The 25279-nt window shown below is 42.2% G+C and overlaps 1 protein-coding gene across 7 annotated transcripts in view; it reads right to left on the bottom strand.

Annotated features, from left to right (window-relative positions):
• The window catches only part of rtn4a (reticulon 4a), a 30307-nt gene extending 5252 nt beyond the window's left edge, over positions 1–25055 (bottom strand). The window contains exons 1-4 of one of the 7 annotated variants that reach the window (XM_036215691.1): positions 24148–25055; positions 23799–24084; positions 16098–16151; positions 12033–13868 (exon numbers count right to left, since the gene is read on the bottom strand). In XM_036215691.1, coding sequence (XP_036071584.1) covers positions 12033–13868; positions 16098–16151; positions 23799–24084; positions 24148–24807 — 2836 coding nt within the window. In that variant the 5' untranslated portion in view covers positions 24808–25055. Of the gene's footprint in view, positions 1–1272; positions 1427–5893; positions 6066–12032; positions 13869–16097; positions 16152–23798 lie in introns of those variants that run through there. The other 6 variants (XM_024297993.2, XM_024297995.2, XM_024297996.2 and 3 more) reach the window with 6 other exon arrangements.
• Positions 25056–25279: the final 224 nt, after the last annotated feature.

Below are 25279 nucleotides of genomic sequence, written 5' to 3'. Positions count from 1 at the left end.
ACGCTGTGTCAATTACTCAGCATTTCTCCATTTTGTAATTCCAGACTGTAAAACACATTCAAACTAGAGTCACCGCTGATTATATTACAAATGCAAATGCCATTGAAGTTCCCTTCAGGCCAGCAGATAACAGATTGTGTTCCACACAGCATACCAACTCAGGAATTACAATTAAAAAAAATATATATATATACGTATTTACACATTCTTCCAGTTTTTCAAAAGGTTCATTATTTTCTATTTCTATGTATGTTAAAGGCAGTCATTTCTGCTAATGCTAATTAATTGACAGTTAATTACAGGAACTTGTATTATCACCGCATCTAAACAACTTTCAATATTAAGTAATGTCTCAAATATTAATAATATCAACATTTTTTGTGTCCATCACAATAAAAATACAAGCTTATATTCATTCGTTTATGTTTCCATTTCTATTCATATATATTATTTCTTTTAAAATCATTTTTAACACTGCTAAATAACTCAAGGTAGGAATCAAACCATCAACCACTTCTCAATAGTCCTTAAGAAAAATAAAGCTACTTATTTTTTATATACGTGTTTTGCTATATTTCATAATAAGCGTAATAACGGCGCAGCCCATGTGGTTTTTGTTGTGTTTCAGCCCACAGCTGAAACCAAAGGGTTCGCTCATTACCGATTAGACTAAAGAATTGATCAGAACCGAGCAGTTCGGCTCTGATTCGGAGAGCTTTGAGCGGTCGGTCGCGCAGGCGCTGTTAGCTCACAGCTAGCTTCAGAGCGCTCCAGCAGCCTCCAGCTCGAACAAAAAGCTGCTGTGCTTGTGTCAAAACAAGCTACAGGACGAACGTATGTTCAGAAAACGGAGCCACGGAGAGAGGAGGGGGTTCTGACGGTCCAAATGTGGCCCCTGGCTACATATGGTCGCGGGCAGACGAGCAGCGCCGACGGCCGCTAAAAATAGAGCAGCATCACATCAACCTCCTCCTGGCCGCTGATCTTGTTTCGCTGCCCACCAGCTTTTAATCCTCTCTCTGGTTGGCACGGCCACCACCCTCCCCGGGCCCCCAACCAAACCGGGAGCTCGCATCTCAGCACCGAACGTCAGAGTCCGGCATGACCTCCGCTGGCGGCCATGCCAGCGTTTGAGCTCGCGGCCCGAACGAAACAACGAGGCATATGCAGAAAAATACACACAGACACAAACGATACGCTGACACGCACGCACGCGGGAATTAAAACCAGCAAAAAGGCGGACATGAGAAACAATATTAAAGCCAGACTAACCCCGCTTGGCGTCCATCTTGAACCTCAGCTTGCGGTAGCAGGGAGGCTCCGCCCCCTCCGCGCACGAGAGGTGAGGCACGCGGAGAGGGGGTGAGCACATGCGCAGTTGACCTTTTCAACTTAGACGAGCCGAGGGAATGATGAAAACTAATAAAACCATAAAATAATAAATGTTTAGAAAACGATGATGGTAGAAGCTCAAAAGTAAAAGTGCCACTAAAAACAAAACAAAAAATATTTAGACCGCTTTAAGTTGGAATTGGTGCTTAATTATTTAGCAACTAAAAAACAAAATCAACAATGTGCAGCTGAACTACACAGAAAAAGGCAGCAAAACCTGAAATTAATTATTATGAAACATCGAAAATGCATAAAATTAAGAACTTGTTAAAATAAGTCCAACATTGAGAATACAACTGCAAAATATAAGTATGTGAACCTTTTGGTATCGCCCAAAATATGTTTTAATATTCATCTAGATTTTAAAAATAGAAAAACTGTTAAACTAATACCAAACAGATGTTTATTTTTTTATGTTTTCATTGAATACAACTACTGTATTAAAAATGTACAGTGCAGGGGATAAGAAGTATGCTAGCTGGTTGACCCTCTTGGGAGCAGTAAGCTCCAAACTTTTCCAGTAGTTGCAGATCATCAGCAGAGTGGGGAAATGTATCCCCTGTGGGACGTATAAAGCGTCATCTTATCAGACTTACACAACGGTCAGAACACATTTTGAACCAGTCTTTACTGATTCAATGCAGTATTTTTTGGGGAAATATCTGGCGTAAACCACTTAAGTCAGAAGTCTGGTCAGTCCTTTCTGAAAGGCGTCTTTTCTTTTAGTATAGCTATTCCATTATTGATTTATTTCATATCATTACATTCCTTATCCCCTGAGCTTCACCTCAGAGTCTTAAGTTTTCCTGCAAACTATCCTGATAAATTTAAACTCATTTTACAGTACAAGAACAAGCTTTGAGCTAGTGCACCAGCTCCAAACCATGACGCCCCATTCATTAAATTTCAGTTAGAATGAAGTTGTGATGATCTCCACATACCACCATGCCCTTAATAGCAACTTTATTTTGGTTTAATCTGTCCACAGAATATTTAGCCTGTAGTTCTGTCAAATATCAAGAACTTCTACTACAAATATCAAAGGCGTTCTGCCATTTTTTGTGTATTAGTGCTGTTCAAATACGAACTTTATTAATGTTTAAGGTTTACATATTGTAAACGCATCAATAGTATGTTATCATGTGCTTGAGTGTTTTTCAAGGTTTTGACAGTCTAGAGATCTTGTACGACTCATTTAGCATTATGTGCTGTGCTCTTGCAGTCATCTCAACATAGCAGAACGTATGCAAACATGTACTTACAGGCTTTTAGACACTTCAAGAACCTTAACAACTATAAGCAGGACAACATTTCTTAATCTTAGGTCTTCTAAGAGTCTCTGATTTACTTCAAGCTTTTATAAAGAAGGTCTTCTTTAACCAACACATCTCCATCTCACCACATTGATTGGACTCCAGGTTGGTCGACTCCTGGACTCTAATCAGCTCTTAAAGCTCAATAAATTCTAGGTTCACACACTTGTTCTTCCCTGCACTGTTGTGAATATTAACACGCGTTCAATAAGAAGATGAAAATACAAGTCTCTGTTGTGTTTGTTTCAGCAGACCTTGTTTTTCCATTACTGTGACTTCAACGGAGATCAGAAAATCTCGTGTCCAATGTTTGGAGAAATCAAAGAAATCCCAGAGGGCCTTGCAACTGTACAACATTCATAACGGTAGCACCTGTGACAAACTACAAAAGTCCAATAGTGAAAAACAAAGATATGCAGAGAATCTTTTAGGTTGTTTTGATGAAATACTCAGCAGTCTCTCTCTTTCACAGCTAAAGTTTAGCGATGTTTCCATGTGGCTGGTAGAGGAACCCTCATCTTACACTACAGAGATGCAAAAAAAAAAAATTGATTGTATTTTTAAGTAGTTCAACAACTTGAATTTGAAAAGTAAAAAAGAGGAAGAAAATATTTATTGCAAAATTGAAGGCGACAGCTAACTGCTATCGTTCGTACCAATATTTACTGACCTTAAAGGACTTAGTGGTCAGGATTATAGGTGAATCATTACTACATACAACCACATAAATTGACTTGCATTGAATTTTGACAATTTTCAAATGCAGCATCTGTAATCAAGTCTTTCTCAACTGATCTCAGCCTACAAAGTCTGGTAGAAATAGTGCTGGTCAATAAAGTGTCTGATGCTATGGACACTCGTCACTATGGGAATGTTTGGTCCTTATCAAGTGTAACTATAGTTGTTAAGATTAAAATAAAATAGAAACTGATAATGCATTGTTGACTGATGAATTTATTCTGTCGTGGCCTGATCTAGATGCAGAATCAAACACTCATTTTCTTGTTGTGGAAGCTGCTTTAGATCAGCAGCAGAGGTTTGTAAATACTCCAGTAAAAAACTAGAAGCTCTGGTCTTTTGACTGAACTAAACGAGTTTAATTAAAGTTTAAAGTTACAGTGATTAAATTATGATTAATCATAACATTTGTATCCATTGACCATTGACAGGTTCAGTCAAGTTTCAGGTCCAGTTGGGATCCAGAGTTTTCATAATCCACTTAGCTGATGGAGACTAAAAGGTCGGAGCTGAAACATTACCAGGGATGGGAAAGAAGAATGCCGTTCTGAGACGGAGCCATTCAGCTGTGTGATATTATGAAGAGATGGCTGTTTTAATGATGATGAAGAGGAGGTGTTACATAACCAGGCTGTAAAAGGTAAGCGGAGGGTTCAGAGATAAGCAGGAATTCAAATCTAACCAGCTGGAAAGGAAGTCAAACTGATCATTGGCTCGACTCAAAATCCATAAAAGGAGGGTTGGGCAGTCCATATACCATGGGAGTCTCATATGGAGGAGGTTTCTCCCCAACTGACATGCAGTTATCAAAAACACTGGACTTCCCTGATTCTTTTAGGAACTACAGGAGCACTTTCCTAAAGGAAGATGGTCTCATTTACAGTCAATGTATCTGACACAAGGACCTACCCATTTCATGATCATATATAGAGACAGCTTTTCTGGTTTAGGAAGTAGATGTACTGCAGCGACTAAAAACTGACACAAGGAGACCCACCCATCGCTGAAACACACACACATCTTGGATCTGGTTTAGATTATAAAAATACAGAAGGCGCCCCTTCACAGACTGAAACTAAAGCAGAAACAGCTTGTCATTATTCAAACCAAGGAATGACGCATCTTAATCTTCCCTTAAAAGAAATATATTGATTAACATTTTAGGATATCAGTATTTTTGATTGTTTACAGGAAAACTGTATGAATGAACAATGTGTGATCCCTCAGACTAAAACCCTCAAAATGCAGCCTGACTCCTCAGTTTGAGCCGATTGTGAACTGTCCTGCAGCTCTGCACAGACTTAAATGCAACATGACAGACATTTAGTAAAGCCACAGGGATTGGCCGAGCTCCAATCTAAAAATTAAGCGACTATCATTGTTTTCTGTCAGCAAAAACCCTCCCTGATGCTGATTCCAGAAGCAAACCCAGCTTCAGATATAAGAGTTATTGCCACCAGACTCACTATATAGTGCTTAGTCACAGTGCGGCTTGCAGCCTTGCTCCAACTCTGCTGATAGACGACTTCTGTCCTCCAGAAACACTGTTTCACTTCATGTGCTACACTTTTAAACTCAGAGGATTTATGTCCACTCTTGTGTTACAAATTCATGTTAGCTCTCATTCTATTGCTGTAAGGCTGCAGGACATTTTCAGATATTTTCATTTTTTAAACACATTCTGTTTATTTAGAAAACCCATTTCACATCTAATAAGATTTCAGTCTGAAATAATAGCAGGAACCATCAAAAAAACTTTATTGTTCAATTCAGTCCATATATTTATGATTAGTGCTTGTACCACCACTTCTGATGTGTGTGTTCTGATCAGAACCTCCTGCAGACTTCAGGATCTTCACAGCAGATAAGCAGGCTGCTGCACCTTTAGATGAAAGGTCAGAAATGATCTGATCTAATCAGAGAGGAGCAGCTCTGAATTCTGATGAGATCAAGGTTCGATCCTCAAAGCTGCAGTGCGGTCAGAAGTGACTCCAACCCGGAGCTCCAGAACCGGAAACGCCCGGTGCAAAAGGTTCTAAACCCAGGCGCGTGGGCCCTGCTCAGGAAGCCTCGTGCCTCTAACTGACACTCACAGCTGCAACTTTAACACGAACTACCAACTGGGGGTTTCAGAACCGGAACACGGATCTCCAGCCGGCTCTCCTAGAGCACGTCAGATAGGCGCGACAATCATTAACCTTCCAGCTGACGTCACCGCCCCCGACCACCTCTGAGTCCAGTGAGCAGATGAAAGTCCAAAGGTCCAGCAGCCGCTAGCTCAGAACCATCCAGAACCGATCGGAACGCGTTACCAATTGAAGTACCCCTCCACCCTCTGCTGGATAAATTATAACAGCTGCTCCGACCCGAACCCGCCAACCGAACTCCCCAAACAACAGAGTTGGGGCAGAAACGCTGAACCGAACACGCACGCGGGGAGTGACACGTACCCTGCTCCCTCCACTGCGGGCTCGCGGGCTTTTTCTGCACCACGGAGGAGTCGTCCATGTCCGATCAGCACGCGCGCATTCCACGCAGAGACGACCGGCCGCGGCACGCGCAAGGGACGTGTGTGAGCTCCGCGGGGGAGGAAGAGGTGGAGGAAGAGGAGACGGGGGCGTGGCCTGCGGTCAGGTGACCGTCTGCAGCAGCTTGTCTGACGCAGCGACTATAACCCCCCCAATCTGACCACAGAACAGCCAACTGTAAAAACTTTCATTCAGCAGAAACCGCTTCACACCCACCACGGCGTTCTACATGCACAAAAAGTAGTTCCAGGTGTTGAATAGTTGCAATAAACACAGACCACACACCTGTGTTTGAACCTGCAACTTTCAATGTCCTCCCTGTTAAATGTTCACGCTTCCATAAACCGCCGGGTTTACAAACAAGCACTGACGGATGTGCAGAGGCAGGATAAACACCGCCTCTCCGTCCAGCAGAGGGCGCTAGTCTGGCCCTCTGTCAATAATGCAGATTCCTGAGCTGATCAGCAGAAGGTGGGATGATGAGCTCCTGCTGCTCAGACTGCTGCATCAGTGACTCTTCACCTCCATGTGATGCAGTGAACCTTCACCCTCATTCAGATGTTGTAATGGAGCTCAGTCAATGTTCAAGGTTCACTGGGTTTCTAAAATTACGTCTTTTTTTTCTGTGGAGTTTGCGCTCTTGTCCAGGGAGTGCAAGGCTGTGGGTCGGCAGACCTTTAGCTTTTACTTATTGCAATTTATAGATTAAACTAACTAAATAAAAATGTAATCTTCAGCTCTGTGTGAAGGGCTGCATGTGGACAGTAGGAGGCGCCGCCGGGCCTGCTTGAACCTGAACAGTCATCAGCAGGCGACCTGCCAGACTCATGCAGGTTCAAACCTGAGACAGAGCAGCTCGGTGCTCAAGAGATCCTAACAAACCAGCAAGGATCAACCACACTCATGGACTTTCTGTAGCTTACGCCCACAGCAGCCTCAGTTTCAATCTGAATATGCAGAGATTTACTTCTTAAAAAGGATCAGACAAACCAAAATTCTGAACTCGAGAACAGCAGCACTGATGTCTGATGGGTTTGAAACTTCTCTGAGGAGAGTATCAACATTTGTAGATGAGAAGCATTGTGAGGTTGAAGCAGAGACAAAACAAAATCCTGATTATAGCTGCAAGAGAGGCTCCAGTTTTGCTGAAGTGGACACCAACTTTCTTAAAGAGCCACTCAAATTATCCATTGCTCAACTTAAAAACGTTCCTGATGATCTTTTAATATGCTAATAATTATGCTATTTTTTGTATAAATTTAAAAAAAAAACATAGTTTTCTAGGACATAGTTTATGCAGAGCAGTAGAAGTTCTTCAGAAATTCACCTGAGTTGTTGGCAGATCAGCTAATTGAGAACAATCATGCTCCCCCATTCCCTTCCAGCTGATGAGAGCTCTCTGTTTACACTCTCTCCCGTTAGGCTCTCACACCCCCAACATAACATTAGTGGTGCAACAAAAATGGCGAGCAATATTTGAGCTCGTGGCCCACCTATTTTACCATTCAAATACAATATTTTATAAACTGCAGTTTTGTGTCTATTCTCACAAATGTATGTCATCCATCAGAAAAAGGACAAAAAAAATCTTTTTTTTTTAGTGGGCCTTTAAAAATAATTGCATTTGTAAATATTTTGGCTTTTCCTCAGATACCTTTCTTCTTCTTTTCTTTACAGTGACCATATTAGGAAATCTGGTATTTTGAAATCGCTTCAAAATATACTTTTGTATCTGATAAAACTAAGTGTATCCATTTTAATTCTTCAAAGGTTTGAATTTTCTTACAGAGAAGCAGGATTTAGGTTTTCATCACAGCCCTGACTCGTTTCAGAACATGACATGACCTCTCTGAGCTTCTTTAGAATCATTATGGGATGCTGGTTGATCTCCGTTGGGCGGATGTGGACACAGATAACATCCCTACATTTACCTGCAAAGTGACTTTGTTACACGAATCTGATTAGGATTCTTTTATAAACAGCTTTTATGATTGCTTGAAACAGCCTGGCGTCACAGACGACAGGCTGAGCTTTTAGCCTTTGTTGATTCTGGCCGCATTATAAAAACATGCATGCACTTTATGATGCGCGTTATCAGTCAGACATGAGGAAACACTAACTGATGCTTCAGGATGATGCTCGGAGGGTCATTATACAGAAAGGCACAACAGGAAAAAAACAAGTCTCAGCTGTTATCTGAAAGTGCTTGATGATGTTTACTCAGAAACATTAATAGGACTGTCTTTTATTTTGTATATATTATGTCAGTCTTGAGCATAAAGGTAGCCTATCACGCTGGACGGTGTTAGTTCACTGACAGCACACATTCCTCCTCCACTTCTGTCTCCTCTGTTGCTTTTCCCTATTGACTGTATATGAGAACTGGACAAAATGACACTTCCCCCCTGGCGTTCCAAACAGGAAGTACCTGCTGGCTCCAAGAAGCCAAAATCCCAGACTTCTATTGTGAAATAAACAGCTGTGACACAGTCATTATTTGTCAGAATAACAGTTCATAATCTCAAACATTTTAAATTAGATTGAATTTGTGATGCGAGTTATTCAAGTTATAAACTGACCAATCAGGTACCTCGATCTGTAATCTCACGTTGAACGTTTAAATGGTCTGAAAAATTCTCCTAAGCCTGCTTTCAAGTGCAAGTGGTGTCCGATATATTTTTTAAGATCCAACTCTCCAAGTGGAGGGATGCAAAGTCTGCTCTGGAGCACAAGTTTACTTTTAAATGTAAGTAATTACTTTTTTAAAGTTATAAAACCGCTTTTATTATGTATATTCGAGCGCTGGAAGCTCCGCGCTAACCTAGTTGACCTGTGACTGCTGTGACGTCATCGAGCAAAAGTAACGTCTGAAATATGAGACACTCGCAGTTTGGAGGTCTAAATGTAGAGGTAGGGAGAGGAGAAGAATTCAGATTGGGTCATGTTCCATGAGTGACATCACACTCACTCGGTCCAGTACTTATATACAGTCTATTCTTTTACCAGAAAAAACTTAAAGACTCCGTTTCTTTAGGTGATCATAGGTTTCCTGCAAATTAGAAAATAAAAAAAGCATGGAAAAGTGGTCAACTGCCTGCACTTCAGGGCAACTGAATGCAACCAAAACTGAACCTCAAACTGTACAGCTGTTCTTTTGGTTTTATGAAAGAATGAACGATCAGATCAGCAGACAAAAGCATAAATTGCATTTTTCTGCATCTCTGTTGATAAATCTCACTGATAGGATTTCGTTCTGACTCTACAATGATGAGTGACAACTAATCATTTTGTACAGAAGGTGTTCTAATTCATGTGAAACACAAATTTTAAATATAAAACACTAGAAATGTGTTTTGGCCAACACTTGGTCCAGAATATCAACAGAAATCCCAAACGGAAATCCCAGTACTTCAGCATGAAGGTGCTTAAAGCACTGCTATTTTTATTTCATTCATGCAGTAACGTGTCTGGCAGACCAGCTACTCCTCCTCTCTCCACACCAACAAAAATCCAATACATACAGGAAGACTTATTTTTGTTACTGCAACCAAAAGCTGTCAATCTAAACAAGGCAGCAAACAGAGCATAAACAACGTCAGCAAGACTGATGAAGAGCGAGGTGTGTCAGGAGGGGATCGATCCCAGAGGATCCCTGCTCACAGCCCCCACACTTCCTATTGCATAACAGGGAATGTCTGCCGAGTGGTTTCTGGGTCGGAGAACCCTTTGTGGGGTGCCAGTGTCGCAATGCAGGGAGGAGGAGGCAGAGAAGGAAAAGGAGGAGGGAGAAGGCAGAGCAGCTCCACACGTCTGGTCTGACTTTGCACAAACGCATGAATCTGAATGAAACCAGGAAACTACAGAGACGTAGCTCTGCAACATCTGCCACCAACATCAGAGCACAGAACAGACATGAACACACTGGAAGACTGAAGTCTAACCTGAAGATGTCAGGAGCTTACACCAGCTGTTTTAAGTACTTTGATTTATTTTCGTTGATGTAGCAATAGGGACAGATAATACTAGTTTTCTTCTTTCTGCTCCTTTTCACTTATTAACTGTCATAGTTTAATTCTGCATTGTTGCGATGTTATGTATCGTTATTATATGTAATGTATTTTAAAAAAAAAAAAAAAACTTTACAAAGGGCCCTGCAGAATCTGGACTTGTAAACTCTAAGGTTTCAATTTTTGTGACATTTATTCAGATTTTCTTCAATCTTCACATCACTTTTCTGTTTTTCACAAAGGCTTCTGACGAGTTCTCATATTTCAGGTTCAAACAACACGCTCTATTCTTAAGAATAATCTAATTATTTAGGAAAAAAATGTTGAACTTTAAGGTGCATTAACAGACTAACAGAGTTTGGATATTATCACACAACAAAAACGAAAAATCTCCCCTAGTATTTTTATCTACCGTCTACCATATTTCCTTTTCCCCATAATAAGGTGTACATGAAAATCTTTAAGCGTCTATATCATAGTTTTCTTCAGCCTTTCAGAGTATACTATATCCATATTTATGATCATATATTATCTTTGATACACTAAAGAACACATTTTTTTTAAGTATAAATTATTTTCTCCTTCGTGAGCTGGGAAGCGATATCTCAAATGAAAGTTGTTTTTTTTACAGAATATTCAAAAGCAAAATTTTATTTGTGAATGGTGAGTGATCTTGTTTTTTCAAGAAACAGACTTGATTGAGTTAAGAGAAAACTTGACTTAAAACACAGAACGAAACGCATTTTACACCAAGACAGAAGTTTGAAAGTTAACACACATTTACATGAAACTTTTAAGACAATTTATCATAAAATGTTTAATTCTAGTCTTACATTAAGGTTAATTTGTTCTAGAAACAAGGACAGTTGGACTGCTGCAATCCCTCAAATAGAGTATATTTGGGTGGAAAGTGGATAACTATTGCTACTTTAAAGATGCAAACCTCTTTTGCTGAGTAATACACACGTATTTTAAGACACTCTTGTGTAGTGGTACCACAGCTGCTAGTCAATTTCCAATTACAAGAGCAATAAAGGAAATTTTAAGACTGTATTTTCTACTAAAAGGACAGGACATTAAAAAAGTTTTTAAGAAAGACAAATTCTACTAGTTCCATTGGTAGAATTTAATCCCTATTAACAATAAACATAGCATATTCTATATTTGTTTACTTGAGAAAGCCTTTTTTTTCAGTTTCACAGAGTGAACATCTGAATTTAACCATTAAGCCAATAAGATTTAAGGAGATTTCTTCAGTTCCTTGTGGATAAGTGTTAACCTAAAGTTGTTTTTTGGGATGGACAGGAAAGGCAGTTTATGTTTGGAGTTAAGCCTGTTTCTTATAAATAAAAACGCAGAGTTTATCAGAAATCTACACTCAGGAACATAAACCTTTTTGCTCTAATGGTGTGTGTGTGATAGTGAAGCTTTCTAAAGGAGTGGCGAGGGCTCTCTGCATTTGAAGTCTGTAACCGGCGTTGGGCTCCCTCAGGTGGTGTTGGGTTGCAGATTGGCATCTCGACTTCTTTCTAAGTTGAGAGAACCTCAAACCAGAGCATTAGCTAATGGAACCGAAGGCCCAAAGAAGCCCGGGGGGCAAAACGTTGAATACAAGCACCAATGAAGGTTTTAACAGGAAACTGTTCTGACCAGGTAGTACACGTACACAACTTCAAAAGAGATAACTCCGCAATACTTACCGTGGTTTGTGTACAAAAATATCGTAAAAATTAAAAAGGCCAAATGCTCAGACAAGTTATGTAATTAGACAAAAAACACACAATGCTGTAGATTAAAATGTTTGACCACAATGAAACACAAAAATACAAAATGTTAATGTTGAACAAAATGCAAAACTGGACGATGCAAAGGGAAGGCCGCATGAAAAAAGAAATGGGATGCAAAGTAAATACTGTGCGCTGGTTGGCTGGAAGAAAGCGAATGGTGGAGAACAAAAGAATGATTATGAAAACTATGACGATGAAGATGGAGGAGCCTGCAGGAACTGAAGAGGATGTGTGGGTGGTTTCCATGCCAGAACTGGTTTAGTTTACCTGCTCTTATGTTCAGGTTTGGCATCTTAAAGAGCGTGCCCCCCTCCATGCTCTTCTTAGCAGGTGTGTCCCCTGGTTTGCTGGCGGGGGGAACAGTTGGAGCTTGGGTAGAGGGCTGCTGGATGTCGTGCTTTTCCAGGTCGGCCTTGCTCTTCTGGGGGGAGGCTTGGGTAAGGAGACGGTAGGAGCTCTGGCTTGAAGGATCCTCTTCAGCCTCCAGGGGGAGAGCGGCTTTAGCGAGAGGCATGGCAGCAGCTGCCTCTTTTTGGCCAAAGCTTAGATCATCATCAATGAGAACCTCTGGGGCCTTGGAGGAAGCAAACTTGGATGTATCCAGGGCTTCAAGAAACTCATCAATAACACCTCTTGGTGGTCTCTCGATAAACTCAAATTCCTCTGAAGAGACTTCATGTTCAGAGACTTCTTCAGCCACCTCCGGCTCTTCCATCTCCAACTTCAGGTCTTCCTTCTCGGTTTCTACCTGGAAGCTGGCGGGATTCTTGGCCATGGCCTCCAAGACAGGGGACAGGGAGTCTGCTGTTGGGGACTCGGAATCGGAATCCTGAACGGTGGTCTTCTTGCTCTGGAAGTCAAGCGGCTCAAACGTGCTCGTCATTTTGGGAGAATCGTGGCTTGAAAACCAATCTTTTTGCTCAATCTTGACAGGCTCTTCGTCCTTGACCTTAGTTGGGCTCGTTTCCTTGGCCTCCTTCACCAGATCGAATGCACCAAAGGTTTTATCATCATCTGCTTTTTGTGTAGTATGTGCCTCCATCTCTTCTGCCATCTCCTTGAGCAGGGACACTTTTGTGTCAAAGGCGAAGGGATTGTTAGCAGACAGGTTGATTGGCGGGTTGGGAGACTCCATCATCTTCCGTTCAAAGAGAGGGCTCTGCTCTGGACTTCCTTCAGAGGAGCCAGAATCAGCCTTTTCGGGGTTGAGGGGGGAAGACTTCAGGATATCGGGAAGGGATGTTGGAGCAGCAGGGTGCTCTTCCTCTTCTTTATCTTTGAGACCCGTGGAGAACAGGTTCATTGAATGCATGGGTGAATCAGAGGCCAGCTCACTGCCTTCAAACAGTTTCCCCTCGTCTAAGAAAGATGGCAGATTCTCCTGGGATTCTTCGGTGTGCCCATACTGGACCAGATCGGGTGTTGGACTCTCTGACATCTTAGGTGCTCTAGTATCAGACTGGGGCTCCCCAAAATGAGAGTAACTGCTCTCAGCCTTTGAGGAATAACTCTCAAATGGGTTATTATTCTTCTTCACCTCATACATTAGGTCATCCTCCTCATCAGACTGGTCATCGTGAAGGTCTGGCACATGTTTAGATGAGCCAACAGAGGTTGTGTCCTTAGAGAAGGGATCCATGGAGACCTTGGAGTTGTCTTGAGATGCTAGGAATGGTGAATCCCAGTGTTCTGTTGGGTTAGAGGAGGCAAGGTGAGACTCAGGTACCATCATCTGGGGGTTCACAGGGGAGGGGCCAGTGGAGGACCTGTCTGAGCTAATAAGCTTCTCCTCAGGTGAAAAGGAAATGCCGCTGTCTTCACATGGATGATAAGGCCCCGGGTCTTTCCCTAAACTGAGGTAAGGACCAGTTTCCTTATCTGTGCTATGGCCCGGTCCAGAGTCACCCTCTTCTCCCTCCCAAGGCATGTCTTTGGAAAGTGTTTTGTGGGGTTCACTGGAGAAGGAGCCCAATGGTGCAGCTGATCCCGAGGGGAAGGGCTGGTTGGGACTCTCGGTCAGAGAGAGCTCTTCCAGAGAGTCGGGTGAGTGGAGGGGAGAGAGAGGAGAGATGGGAGCAGGGGAGTCACCCTTCTGCCCAAGTTCTTGAGTAGAAAGGGAGGAGGGAAAATGCAATACAGCTCATATCAAAGACAAACTCCATTCCTTAAGAGTGCCCACCACACCTGGGTACAACAGGTACTCAACATTAAGGATCAAAGCTGGGAAAGATCTGTGGACTGATAGGTCTGTTAGCCTGGTGTTCTCCAGAAGCCTCTTAACCGACGACAAACATGGAATAAATTCAAAATAGTTTCTAGTGTTTAGCAGGGCTGGGTACAAAGTTGGATACTCTAAAATGGATTGATTTGACTGAATATTATTCTGTACTGATTAGACACTATTAAACATCTGTGCATGAATACGCCGTTTTGATAACATTTGTTCCGTTAATTTTTTTATACATTGGTTTAAAAAAAACTGAAAAGTTTTACCTTTGAAAAACAAAAAGGTGAAACAACATTTATTGGAATCCCATTAAAAGTCATTAAAATGGTATCAAATTTTGAATTTTGGAATGATACCCAGCTCTAAGCACTAGTCTGTAGCTGGAGTTTTGAAAGAGCTCAACAGAGGTGTCCTTAAAATATTATCAACCAAAGCCGGAAATATTTACCATGATAAAAGTTTGAAGAATTTACTTTTTAAGTTGAAATCTGTGAGGAGACTATGAGATGTTGAAGTGACAATTATTCTTTTACCTGAATGTTTCCTTGTTTTTTTTCAATCCTCAAGCATTCTCTACTGTTTGTTGCCTTATCTTTTGCTTTTTATTTTTGGCTCGTTTTCCCTTGTCCCATTTTGAGCTGGTTCTTCTTAAACATGTAATTTTCAAAATGATGATTAACTAAAACATCTGCTTATAGTTTTGTTCAAACCTCTGGTGTTGACAGTTAAGTGCAGGGTGTTGGACTAGTATCCTGCTTTAATAATAACTTTGACACATATCTAATGGTGCTGTCTTGCATAATCATGTTCTCTGTCCAAACTCTTTCCTATCAACCATCACATTTATTCTTCGCTAATGTTTTTTTCTTGCTTCACAGCCTCTAAATATACATTTTAATTAAAACTTGTGATATTCTTATCTCCCTCTACTGACTGAAATTAGGGACATTTTGGGGGTTTGACAGGAAGATTTATCCTTTTTCTTATTTCAAATAAAATGTAAAAACTTTCCTTGACACCGAGATGGAAACTTGTACTTTCTAAAATGATAAAATTATCTTCTAGTTGATGTTAAAATTTGAAACTATCGAGATTCAAGAGAGCATTAAGTTCAACTTTTGGTTCAACAAGATTATTTGAATCAAGTCCATAATGCCTCACCTGATAACAAATTTTAATGGTAAATTTGGCATTTGCTATAAAAATTCTAAATGATGTTAAAATTATTAAATATGGCTTGCATTTTAATTTTTGAATAATATTTTTTGAACGTGCAACAGACTGGCGACTTGTCCAGGTTCCGGAAAGTTGCTGGGATAGGCTCCAGCAACACTGTGCCCCCGAAGGGGTTTCAGCAAGTTTAGAAATTGGATGGAAGGATAGTTTACTGTTTTTTCCCCTTGTTTCCTAAATCAAGCTGATTTTCAGTTTCACTTGGGTGAACTTGGGGGGGTAGGGGGGTAAACGGACATGATTTAATGTGGAACAACTATAGAACGGAGGAAAAACGATGCAGTAAGAAAAGTTAGAATGGATCCAGTGAACACTGAACTAAAAACTTGCTTAAGGACACATCAGTTAAGCAGTGAAACACATTTCTGTTGGTTCTTTGATGCTTGTTGAGTCAGTTCAGGCTTTTGGATTAAAACGACCTTCAGCCCACCTTCAAAGGTCAACGTTTGCCAGCTTTGGTCCGGTGTTCTGTGCACAGAAACGCTTTGGTAAAATCATTTTTCCCCAGGTCTGGTGCCAATAAAACCACAATCAGTGGATCAAACAGACTTCAGAGATGGTAAATAATGATTCCTCCCAAAGAGCGTTAAAAACATTTTCCATTTACCTGTCAATCACTGACGAGGATCATTATTTATCTACCAGCTACAGTGAGAGTTCACTTCAGTCTACTCTACAACAGCAATCCAGCATGAACCACGATGCAACACAAACAGGCAGGTGTCTAAGTGCACAGGCATCTACAACTACTGACATGCAGAGTTATTCTGACTCCTACTTTAACCTACAGGTTCATCAAGACTGAGCTAGAAAGTGGTGAAGGGAGACAAACGATGAAGACGAGGAAGCACAGCAGAACAGAGAGAACTTGCCTGTAGGGAATTGCATCAGAAGAGGAGGCTGAGCTTTAGAAGCAGGAGGAACATCTGTGGAAGAAGAGGAGAAAGCAGCAGAGAGTGAGCATGAAGGCTGGAAGAGAAAACACCAGAGGAGGTGATGGCAGTAAGCATCACTGCAGATTCACGTAAAAACTGGACTGATGCCACAGCCACGCCTGAAACATCATTTCAGCTTTGCTACGAAGGACTACCGGAAGAGATTTCACTGTGAGATAGCAACACTAACCTGACCCGTGTTAGGCATGGGGAGGCCTGACGAAGTGTGTTACACGGGAATTTAAAGTCCTACTCACAGCAATATGCAGAGCAGGGATACTTTGGCACGCCCATGGCAGTTACTGCGTCACAAATCTGAGCTTTTTCGAACATCGTTATCTTTTTTTTTTTTTTAATATGCTCCTGATCCAGAACGATTTGAAAATATATACTCAGAAATGCTGTTTTAATCTTATTATTGTATGTCTTCCTTCACGACAAAAAAGCTACAAGAACATATTAAAAACACCAAAAACGTGATCTTCATTTGAGTGGGTCTTTAAAGAACTTCCTATTGTTCAGGAAGTTTATCAGTTTGACATCTTTAACTTGAATTTAGATCACTATGGCCAAAAACAGTAGAGAAACCGGTGGAAGAACTTAAATCTAAAAGCTTCTGTTGTTGCACAACTACAGCAGAGTTTGACACATCAGTGGTTTGATCCGTGTTGTTGAAACAAACGGGAAACTGGATTGTTGTGCAAGAAAGAAAACTCGTGGCGCAGCAAAGATTGATGGAACAACTTGATGTTAATCTAAAAGGCAGTCGCCCGTGGGATAAAATTATATTTTCCACCATTTTAGACCCTGGCGTATTTAAACAAGAAATAAACGAGCAACGAGTAAAAACCCAGGGAGATGAAGGGCTTCCATGATTGCATAACGGTGTTTGTTTATAACCTGGCAACTATCGGCCACTGAAGTCAAATGACCACCAGGGAGTAACTCGGGTGAGTATCTGGGGTGCCGATCTGCTCCTTCACAATAAAATACCAGACTATAGCAGCTGTTAAACTGCATTCCTCTTTTTCTGACTACAGTCTCTTCAAGACTGAGGGGTGAAAGAGATGCTCTTTACAGATAATTTAGTCAGATAGTTACCAGCAGAAACAGATAAACAAGTGTGTTGTATTTGAACCATAAAGCAGATATTTTTGGAACTACGCAGTGTATGAATTGAGCTGTTGGCTTCTCTTCACAGGCTGCCAGTTCATTTTAGAGTTTACTTTAAGATCAGCTGTTCCTTAAAGTCCAAGAGAAAAAATCCTACTATCATTTGACACATCTGACCTCTCTGCTACTTTTGTTTTTGCATTTCTTATCCTTAATTACCGTTTTGATGTTTGATGTACGCCGTCTTGTTTGACTCCAGTCATGTCAAATAAATTAGAATTAAATTAAACTCAGGACCCCAGAGAATCTGAATAGAAATACAGCACAAAAGTTAGAAAATGCCTGATCAGAACATGGGAAGTAGCAAAGAGGTGCAAGAGGGTTTCTTCTTTGTGCTTTTATGTCCTGGTCTGGTTCATGATACCTTTGAGCAACAATGCCCCCAGTGAGCAGTTGTTAGTACTGCCTTACTACTTACTAAAGACATGATAGTTGGAGCAGAGAGTGACAGAGGAACAAATCAGGACACCTTTAGATCCACTGGCCCTATATGAGAACTGGACCGAGTGAGTGTGATGTCACCTATAGAAAAGGACTTGCATCTGGCTCCGACAAAATAAAATCAAGTCAGCTGACATTTTTTCGTGACACAGACGCCGTGTTGGAGCCAGATGACATCAGTAAGCAGTGATTGATCCAAATCAGTCTGAGTCATTGTTTCTAAGGCAACCACTCCCACCAATCAGGAGTGAGCTTGTTGGAAGTCCACACAACTACCACTTCAAAGAGGTCTCAGGAGAATCCGTCAAAGGTTTCAAACTTGAGACCACATATCCTTATCGGGGCATCTGATTGGTCAGTTTATAACTTGAATAATTGGCAGTACATAAAAAGTGTGGAAAAATATCGAGAAGCATCAAGAAAATGTTGAAAAATATAACAGCAAGAATAGTTATGACAAATAATGACTAAATAATAGACGTTTATTTCTCTGTTGAAGTCTATGGGATTTTGGGTTCTTGGAACCAGCAGGTACTTCCTATTTGGAACACCAGAGGGGAGGAGTTACTCAGTCCAGTTCTTGTATACAGTCAGCAGTTAGACAGAGGCTGCAGGTCGGAGTTCTGAGGATCAACAGTGCATTAACTGTTTCTGTTCAGGTGCTGAAACCACCGCGTTGTGCTCCCTTCCACACTTATTAGAGAAGTTTTCGAGCTCATCCCTCCCAGCCGGTGAAATGACCCGCCGCCGTTCAGACCCTGCAGGAGCTGAACCCTGATCTGACGTGTTCAGAGCAGCTCTGCATGCTCAGCCACCTCCCTGCTCTATAAGTGTCTCCTCGCAGTGTGACGCTGAAACATGACTTCAGGCTGCAGCCTCACCTGCTGCCTGCTCGTAACACAGAGAACTCTGTGTTCGGTCGCTGTCAGCGCCTCGCACCGCCTCCTCCTCTCCGTTTCTTTTTGCTTTAACTGCTCGGCTTGTGCTGATGATTTTAGCTGGGAATTGATTTTTGAGGTCTCTGCTGCAGTCTGCCTATCGACTGACCCCACTTTTACATAATCGGGGAGAAAAACAGCGCAGAAACGCAGCAGTCTGACACTCGCCCTCCGGCTGATGGGCTCAGAGGACTTCACGACTTTGTTACCAGAGAAGAGAGAAGGCCCTCCAGCAGAACTGAACCAGAACCAGTCTGTCTATCATTGCTCTGAACCACACAAAGAGCACTGAACAAGGTTTTGTCTGGAGTTTCTGAACTTATTTTATGCGTGCCTTAAAGGCACTGAACTCAGGTTGTTAAAGTGGGCGTGGCTTCCATAATTTCAGCAACGAGTAAATCAAAGTCACTGAAATTTAGAAAAAACAAAGAGATAAACTTTCCGTTAAACTTGTTTTAAACGGTCATTTTTAGCTGATGTTCTGTCTTTGTGTTACTATTGTAGCGCTGCAAAAAAAAAGTTTCTTAATTCATTCAACAGAATATTTTTTTTTCCTTTAAAGCCATTTCCTGTATTTCTGTAAGTAAACAGATTTTTGTTTTTAGGATTATTAAATATAATGAGTCAGTCACAACGCCCTTAGCAACGTGTCTTAAACAGCCACTTTCAATGAAAAGTCTATGTAAACACGCATTAAGAATTCCCACGTTCAAAACCTTTGTTGTTGTGTGCAACTATGCACGTTTTTAAGACCATTTTTGGGCTCTGCGTACAAAACGCATGGCCGTTGACCGCGTGTTGTAAAATCAGGTCAAACTTTGACCAGTCAGGGACTTTGACTTGGTAGGGATGTATAGGTGGTGTCTATTTTGATTCATTATTGTGCCAACCGTTTAAAAATTGATCATAGAGGAGAAATTAATAATTGTGGCCGGAATTATATAACACCAAGTCTTTCATATATGAGAACAGAGCTGTGAAAGAAAAAGCCTGGAGCACGATTCACCAAATTTGGACCGCTTTGACATTTTGCACCAAACCTCTCCCAACTGTAGGTGGCGGACATACGCTAGTAGATAAAGAAGAAGAAGGAAGCCCCTCTTGCTTGGACACCATATGCTAAAAGTGCATTCAAAAACCAACGTCACATCCCTCTTGTGTCTATAACCTTTAGTGCTCTCTGCTTCTATAAATGTTGGATATCTTCTAGATGTGAAGAGCAAACATAATTTTCCACAACTTTTTGAAAGAAACACTTAAATCAAGGGACTTTAACAGAAATGTGCTCAAAATAACAGTTACTTTTTTTAAATCTCAGTGACTTGACCGATTTAAATGCTACCAGGACTGAAGCTTTTCAAAAAAAGCTAGTTTATTAAGCATATTTTCCTATAAATAAATGTTTACAGATGTTAAAATTTTAGCTCTTTAATTGATGTTTAGTGAATCCATCATTTAGGATGAAAGTGGGTCATTTCCCTCCCCCAGCTTTCTGTCTCAACCCGGTACTGGACTAAAGAGGACGACGTAATGAAGTGAGACGACCTCCACACAGGTGAATGAAGCTTTTGTCGCTTCATGAAGGGAAGAGCACCTGACCCAGAAACCCAAAAAACAAACGTTTGTCCTCCGTGTGAAAGGGAAAATGTTTAGGCTGAACACAAACAGATGAATGTGATGCTTCTGCACAGAGCTCCTTGTGTTTCTCAGGCAGCGCCGGGAAAGAGGTCACAGCCGGCAGACATTTGGACCAGATTAAGGTGAGCTTCCAGACGCGTTCAGCTGCTGCGCCTGCAGAGACAAAACAGCAGACAAAGGCTGCTGCTGCTGCCAGGGACACTCCACCTGCGCCCAGATCTAAAGCTACCGACACCTGCGCGTAATCCACCTGACCGCGTCAGGCAAGCGTGCAGGACATCCATGGAGCAGGTCATGTGATCAGGCAGGAGTAGGGCGTAACCGTGCACATATGGGGGCACAACAAGTCTGCATTCCTTATGCTCAAAAACCAAAGAGGAGCTTTTCTGCTCTGACGGAAGGCTCAGATAAACTAAACCAGCGGCAAGTTCACCTGTTTAAAACAAACAAGATGCTTTAATTCAGATCCTTAGATCTTTTTCATCTAAAAGCAGAGACAAATTTCTGCAAAACTGGAAAGTTTGAGCTAATAACAAAAAATAAAATCACCAGGAAACCAAAGATCTCCCAAAATACAATCTCCATATTCTCCTGTAAAAAACTCATTAAAGTCCCACGATGATCATCTTTTCTAAAAGCTTTCCCAGCAGTGTTTTAGTTATGATCATGTCATTTTAGCCAAAATTTAGAAAACTGTCATATTCTAAGACAGTTTCCACAGAGCGGCATTTGGTTATTAGAAATACACCTTTGAGCTTTGGGCAGGGGAATCAGAGAGGAGCGACCTCACTCCCACTAGCTTACAGCTCCTCAAGACCCAAACCTAATATTACCAGTGCAACAAAACATGCTGAGCAATATTGGAGCTATCCAGCTGTAGAGTTTGGAGCCATGCATATGATCTAGTCATCTACAAACGGATGCATTGGAATGTTGCAGAGCAAGGAGCTTGTGGTCCACCGAGCATATTTTCAGTCACAAATACACTTATTTTAAATTATTTTTTAACTGTTCCTGATTGACAACAATTTGAATAAACAAATACTCTGAAGAGACATTTTTAGCTTAATTTTCTAAATATATGTCATCAACATCATAAAAATGTAATTAGAACATTTAAAAAAAACAAATTTAATCAGAGAGGGTTTTTAAAATAAACTTGTTTATGTTGTCTAAAGGCCTTTAAATCCCTTCAGTCATTCACATCTAGTGTAAACTATTAAACATATAACATGACATCAAGATTTAAAAAAAAAAAAGTCAAATCCTTTTAGATCTGTCCCAAATTTAGCAAAATAAGAGTTTCTGTTTAATGCTGAATCTGCCCCGTTTCTGCTTCGCCTCGGCTCTTTTCACGTCAGACAGGCACAGCGCTTTAATGAGTTGCCAGCTGCTTTCTGCACCGCTCTGCTTCTTTGCGTGCAACATACCTTTTGGAAATCTAAGATTCAGAGTTGGCTTCTATTTATACATTTTTCTCCAGCGGACCAACATATGTAGAAATAGTACATGTGTGAGTAGGACCTGCGATTTCTGCAATTGCACCCATCGCTTTCCAGAAATGTTCAAAAGTTATTGTTTTGTTGGATTTTCATCACACAAAAAACAAGGATTGATGGTTTTAAAGTAACCTAGATTAGTCATTTTGGTACAAGGAGAGTTCATGGCCGACGTTTAAAGGGTTCAATAGTACACACGGGGATGCGCTATTGCTTACTCAAGGCCTGGAAGACTTTCTGGAAATGTTAACTGTCAAATATTAACATTTTATCTGCTTTTATTCTTTGATTGTATATTTAAAAACGATATCCCTCATCCTAGTGTACCATGAAGGGTTATCTTTAGAGAGCTGGAGCAAATCTCAGTTTGGAAGATTTAGATTTCTAGACAGTGAGAAGAAAATTACCTAAATGTGGATATAAAATAAAGAAACTACAAGCTAAAATCTTAAAAACAGTCAAAATGTATCTTTGATCAAAGAGAAATACAGTTATCTGCCAGGATGCTGCTTTTCTTTTGTTCAGGCTTCCAGCTTCATGGAGCTCCATGTGTCTCCACCCGCAACCATGCCAGCCGGCCCCACCCTGCCTCTCAGCTGCTGGAGGATCCTGCACAGGCCTGTTTACCTGCAATCTGCCACATCTCCGCGCGCCACCGCGCACTCTCCAAATAAAATGCCCCGACATCTCAAGCGCGCGGCGACAGGAAGGAGCAGTGAGCTCCGGTGTGAGGGGGCCAAAGCCTCTGGACCAGAACCGAGCTAAGGTTCTGGAGTGACGGGAATAACAGTGCCATAGACAAAACAAGCGGTAGATGCCGAGTGAGGGCGCTGAGGTTAGCTGACAGCGATGTGCGAATGCTGGGAAGCCGACAGGGAGTGGACGCGCGGCGGATTCCTTTGTTGTGACCAATCTTTGGTGTCGCTTCCATTATCGGACACATCTTTACATGACATTTTGGTTGCTTCCTGTTTTTCCACACGCGTTAAAAATAAATAATCTTTAACTGGCATGAGCTATGATGAATGGGGGGTTATGCTATTTTGCCAGGTAACCATCACGTTGAACGTGCGCACGTGTAATAAAACATTAGGATGAAAGATTAAGAATTAACTAAATAAGTAACTAAATTATATATATATATATATATATATATATATATATATATATATATATATGAATAAGTGTCCGATAATGGAATCATATGGCTAGCAACAACCGCTAGCATGGAGTATCAAACCGCGCGCGCCGTTAGTCTGACTGGAAATGATGACAGTCGGACACAAAACTCACAAATTCGAGCAAAATCGAATCTTAGTAAGCGAATCTAAACAGGAATGAGTCTATGGTTGACGTACTGCAGAGCGGTGCAGCTACGCCGCCTAAACCGGTCGACAGCTCAACATTTGGCTCCCCCCCGTCCGTGTCCGAACAGGTGGGCCGCATGATGACAACACAGCAAAAGCCGGGCTAACCCGAGCTAAGCCGCGGTTCCGACTGCGCACAACCCCAGAAAAAAACCCCGGGAAGCCTTGATTTTACCCTAATACCCCCATATGCAGAAGGATGAGCCCCCCTCATCATCTGCGGTGCAGCCAAATGTCAGGCGGCTCCATCACGGCTGCTCCCCGGATGCTAGCATCCTCCCTAGCCGGCTAACGCCTTCCCAACACGAGCATAGATAGAACACACGAAAAATCACAAACTATTGACATTATTTGAACATGTTGTGTCGAATAAAGAGATTAAAGGGCAGCAGTTGATTAGGCTGGTTATTAAGCGGCGCGTTTGGACCAAACCGCGATGCTAACCGGGTCGGCTGCATGAACATAAACAGAAAAAGATGGAAAAATGTCTCCAGGATTCATCTACGTTGTTCTGGATTATTGACTGAAAGGATTCCCACTTTAACGCCCCTCCAACCATCCGTTTCCCCCTCAGAAACTCACCCGATTTGGGAGCCGGTGGGTGATGTGTGACCGCAGTCCGCTCTGCTGCCTCTGCGGGGGCTGGCGCAGCTTTCCGGGGTTCGGCCGCTGGGAGGGCGTCGCTCACGGGGGCAGGTTCCGTCGCGGGGGCCGCCTGTGGCTCCGGCGCGATGCTCGTACTCTCCGGTTCGGCTTTGGGGGCGACGGCGGCGGGCTCTTGGGCAACAAAAGGGAAGCTCGTGGAGTCTGGAGCAGCAGACTTTACCACAGGCTCTGGTTCCGGTTCTTTAATCACCGGTTCTGGTACCTTTACCTCCGGCTCTGGTACTACTACCACCGGCTCTGGTGCTTTAATCACCGGTTCTGGTACTTTTACCTCCGGCTCTGGTACTTTTATTTCTGGTTCTGGTTCCTTTATCTCAGGTTCAGGTACTGTTACCTCTGCTTCTGATACTTTTACTTCTGGTTCTGGTACGTTTACATCAGGTTCTGGTACGTTTACTTCTGGTTCTGGTACGTTTACTTCTGGTTCTGGTACTTTTACATCAGGTTCTGGTACGTTTACTTCTGGTTCTGGTACGTTTACTTCTGGTTCTGGTACTTTTACATCAGGTTCTGGTACTTTAACCTCTGGTTCAGGCTCTTTAACCTCTGGTTCTGGAACTTCAACCACTGGTTCTGGTACTGTAAACACTGGTTCTGGTATTTTCACCTCCGGTTCTGGCACTTTTACCTCTGGTTCTGGCACTTTTACATCCGGTTCCGGAATGTGAACAGGTTCGGGTAACGTTACCGGTTCCTCCTCAGAAGTTTGCGTGAGCTCTTGCGGGCCGCTGTCCTCAGCCATGTGCCGCTCCAAGGCATCCTGAGCCCCGCCGACCAAGTCCACTATGTCATCCAGACTGAAATGCTCCTGCCTGGGCTCTGGCTCCGGTTCTGGCTCTGGCTCCGGCTCGGCCTGGTAGTGATGGACCTCGTCGTTGAACAGAGGGGTGGTGGAAGAGACTTGCTGCTCCTCGCTGTCTGCCATGACTCTTTCCTCCTAAAATAGTTTAGTCGGATTCAAACTTTCCGTCCCGGCAGTGAGTGACCCGGTTCCAGCTCTTCCCGTCACAAAGTTTCACGGAGGAAAGTTGAGGCCCGCTCTGGTGAGACCCTCCGGTAAATCTTTTTCGTAAAGAAAAAAAAACCGGACTGGTTTCAGGAAAAGTGCGCCACGCCACAACAGCCTCGGCGTCGGACCCGAGTCTCAGAGAGAAGCGGCCAAGTTGAGATGTGGGAACTCCGCTGACCAATGACCTGAAGCCTGACCCATGACTGACACGACCTGTAGCCAATCAGAGCAGAAGGGGAGGGGCGTGGCGTATCGCGGACTGCTTAAATATGGGAGGAGCTGCCAAACTTCTCTGAGACCGTTTCTCTTGATGAAATACTCGAGTATCTCTCCAAATTACGGAACCTGGTTTCTTGTTTTTGGTCAAACTTTGAGTCACATTTTATTT

Source organism: Oryzias melastigma, linkage group LG15 (assembly GCF_002922805.2).
Source record: "Oryzias melastigma strain HK-1 linkage group LG15, ASM292280v2, whole genome shotgun sequence".
NCBI classification, from domain to species: domain Eukaryota; kingdom Metazoa; phylum Chordata; class Actinopteri; order Beloniformes; family Adrianichthyidae; genus Oryzias; species Oryzias melastigma.
Note: the sequence above shows the minus strand (reverse complement) of the source record. Positions and strands in the feature narration are given on the sequence as shown.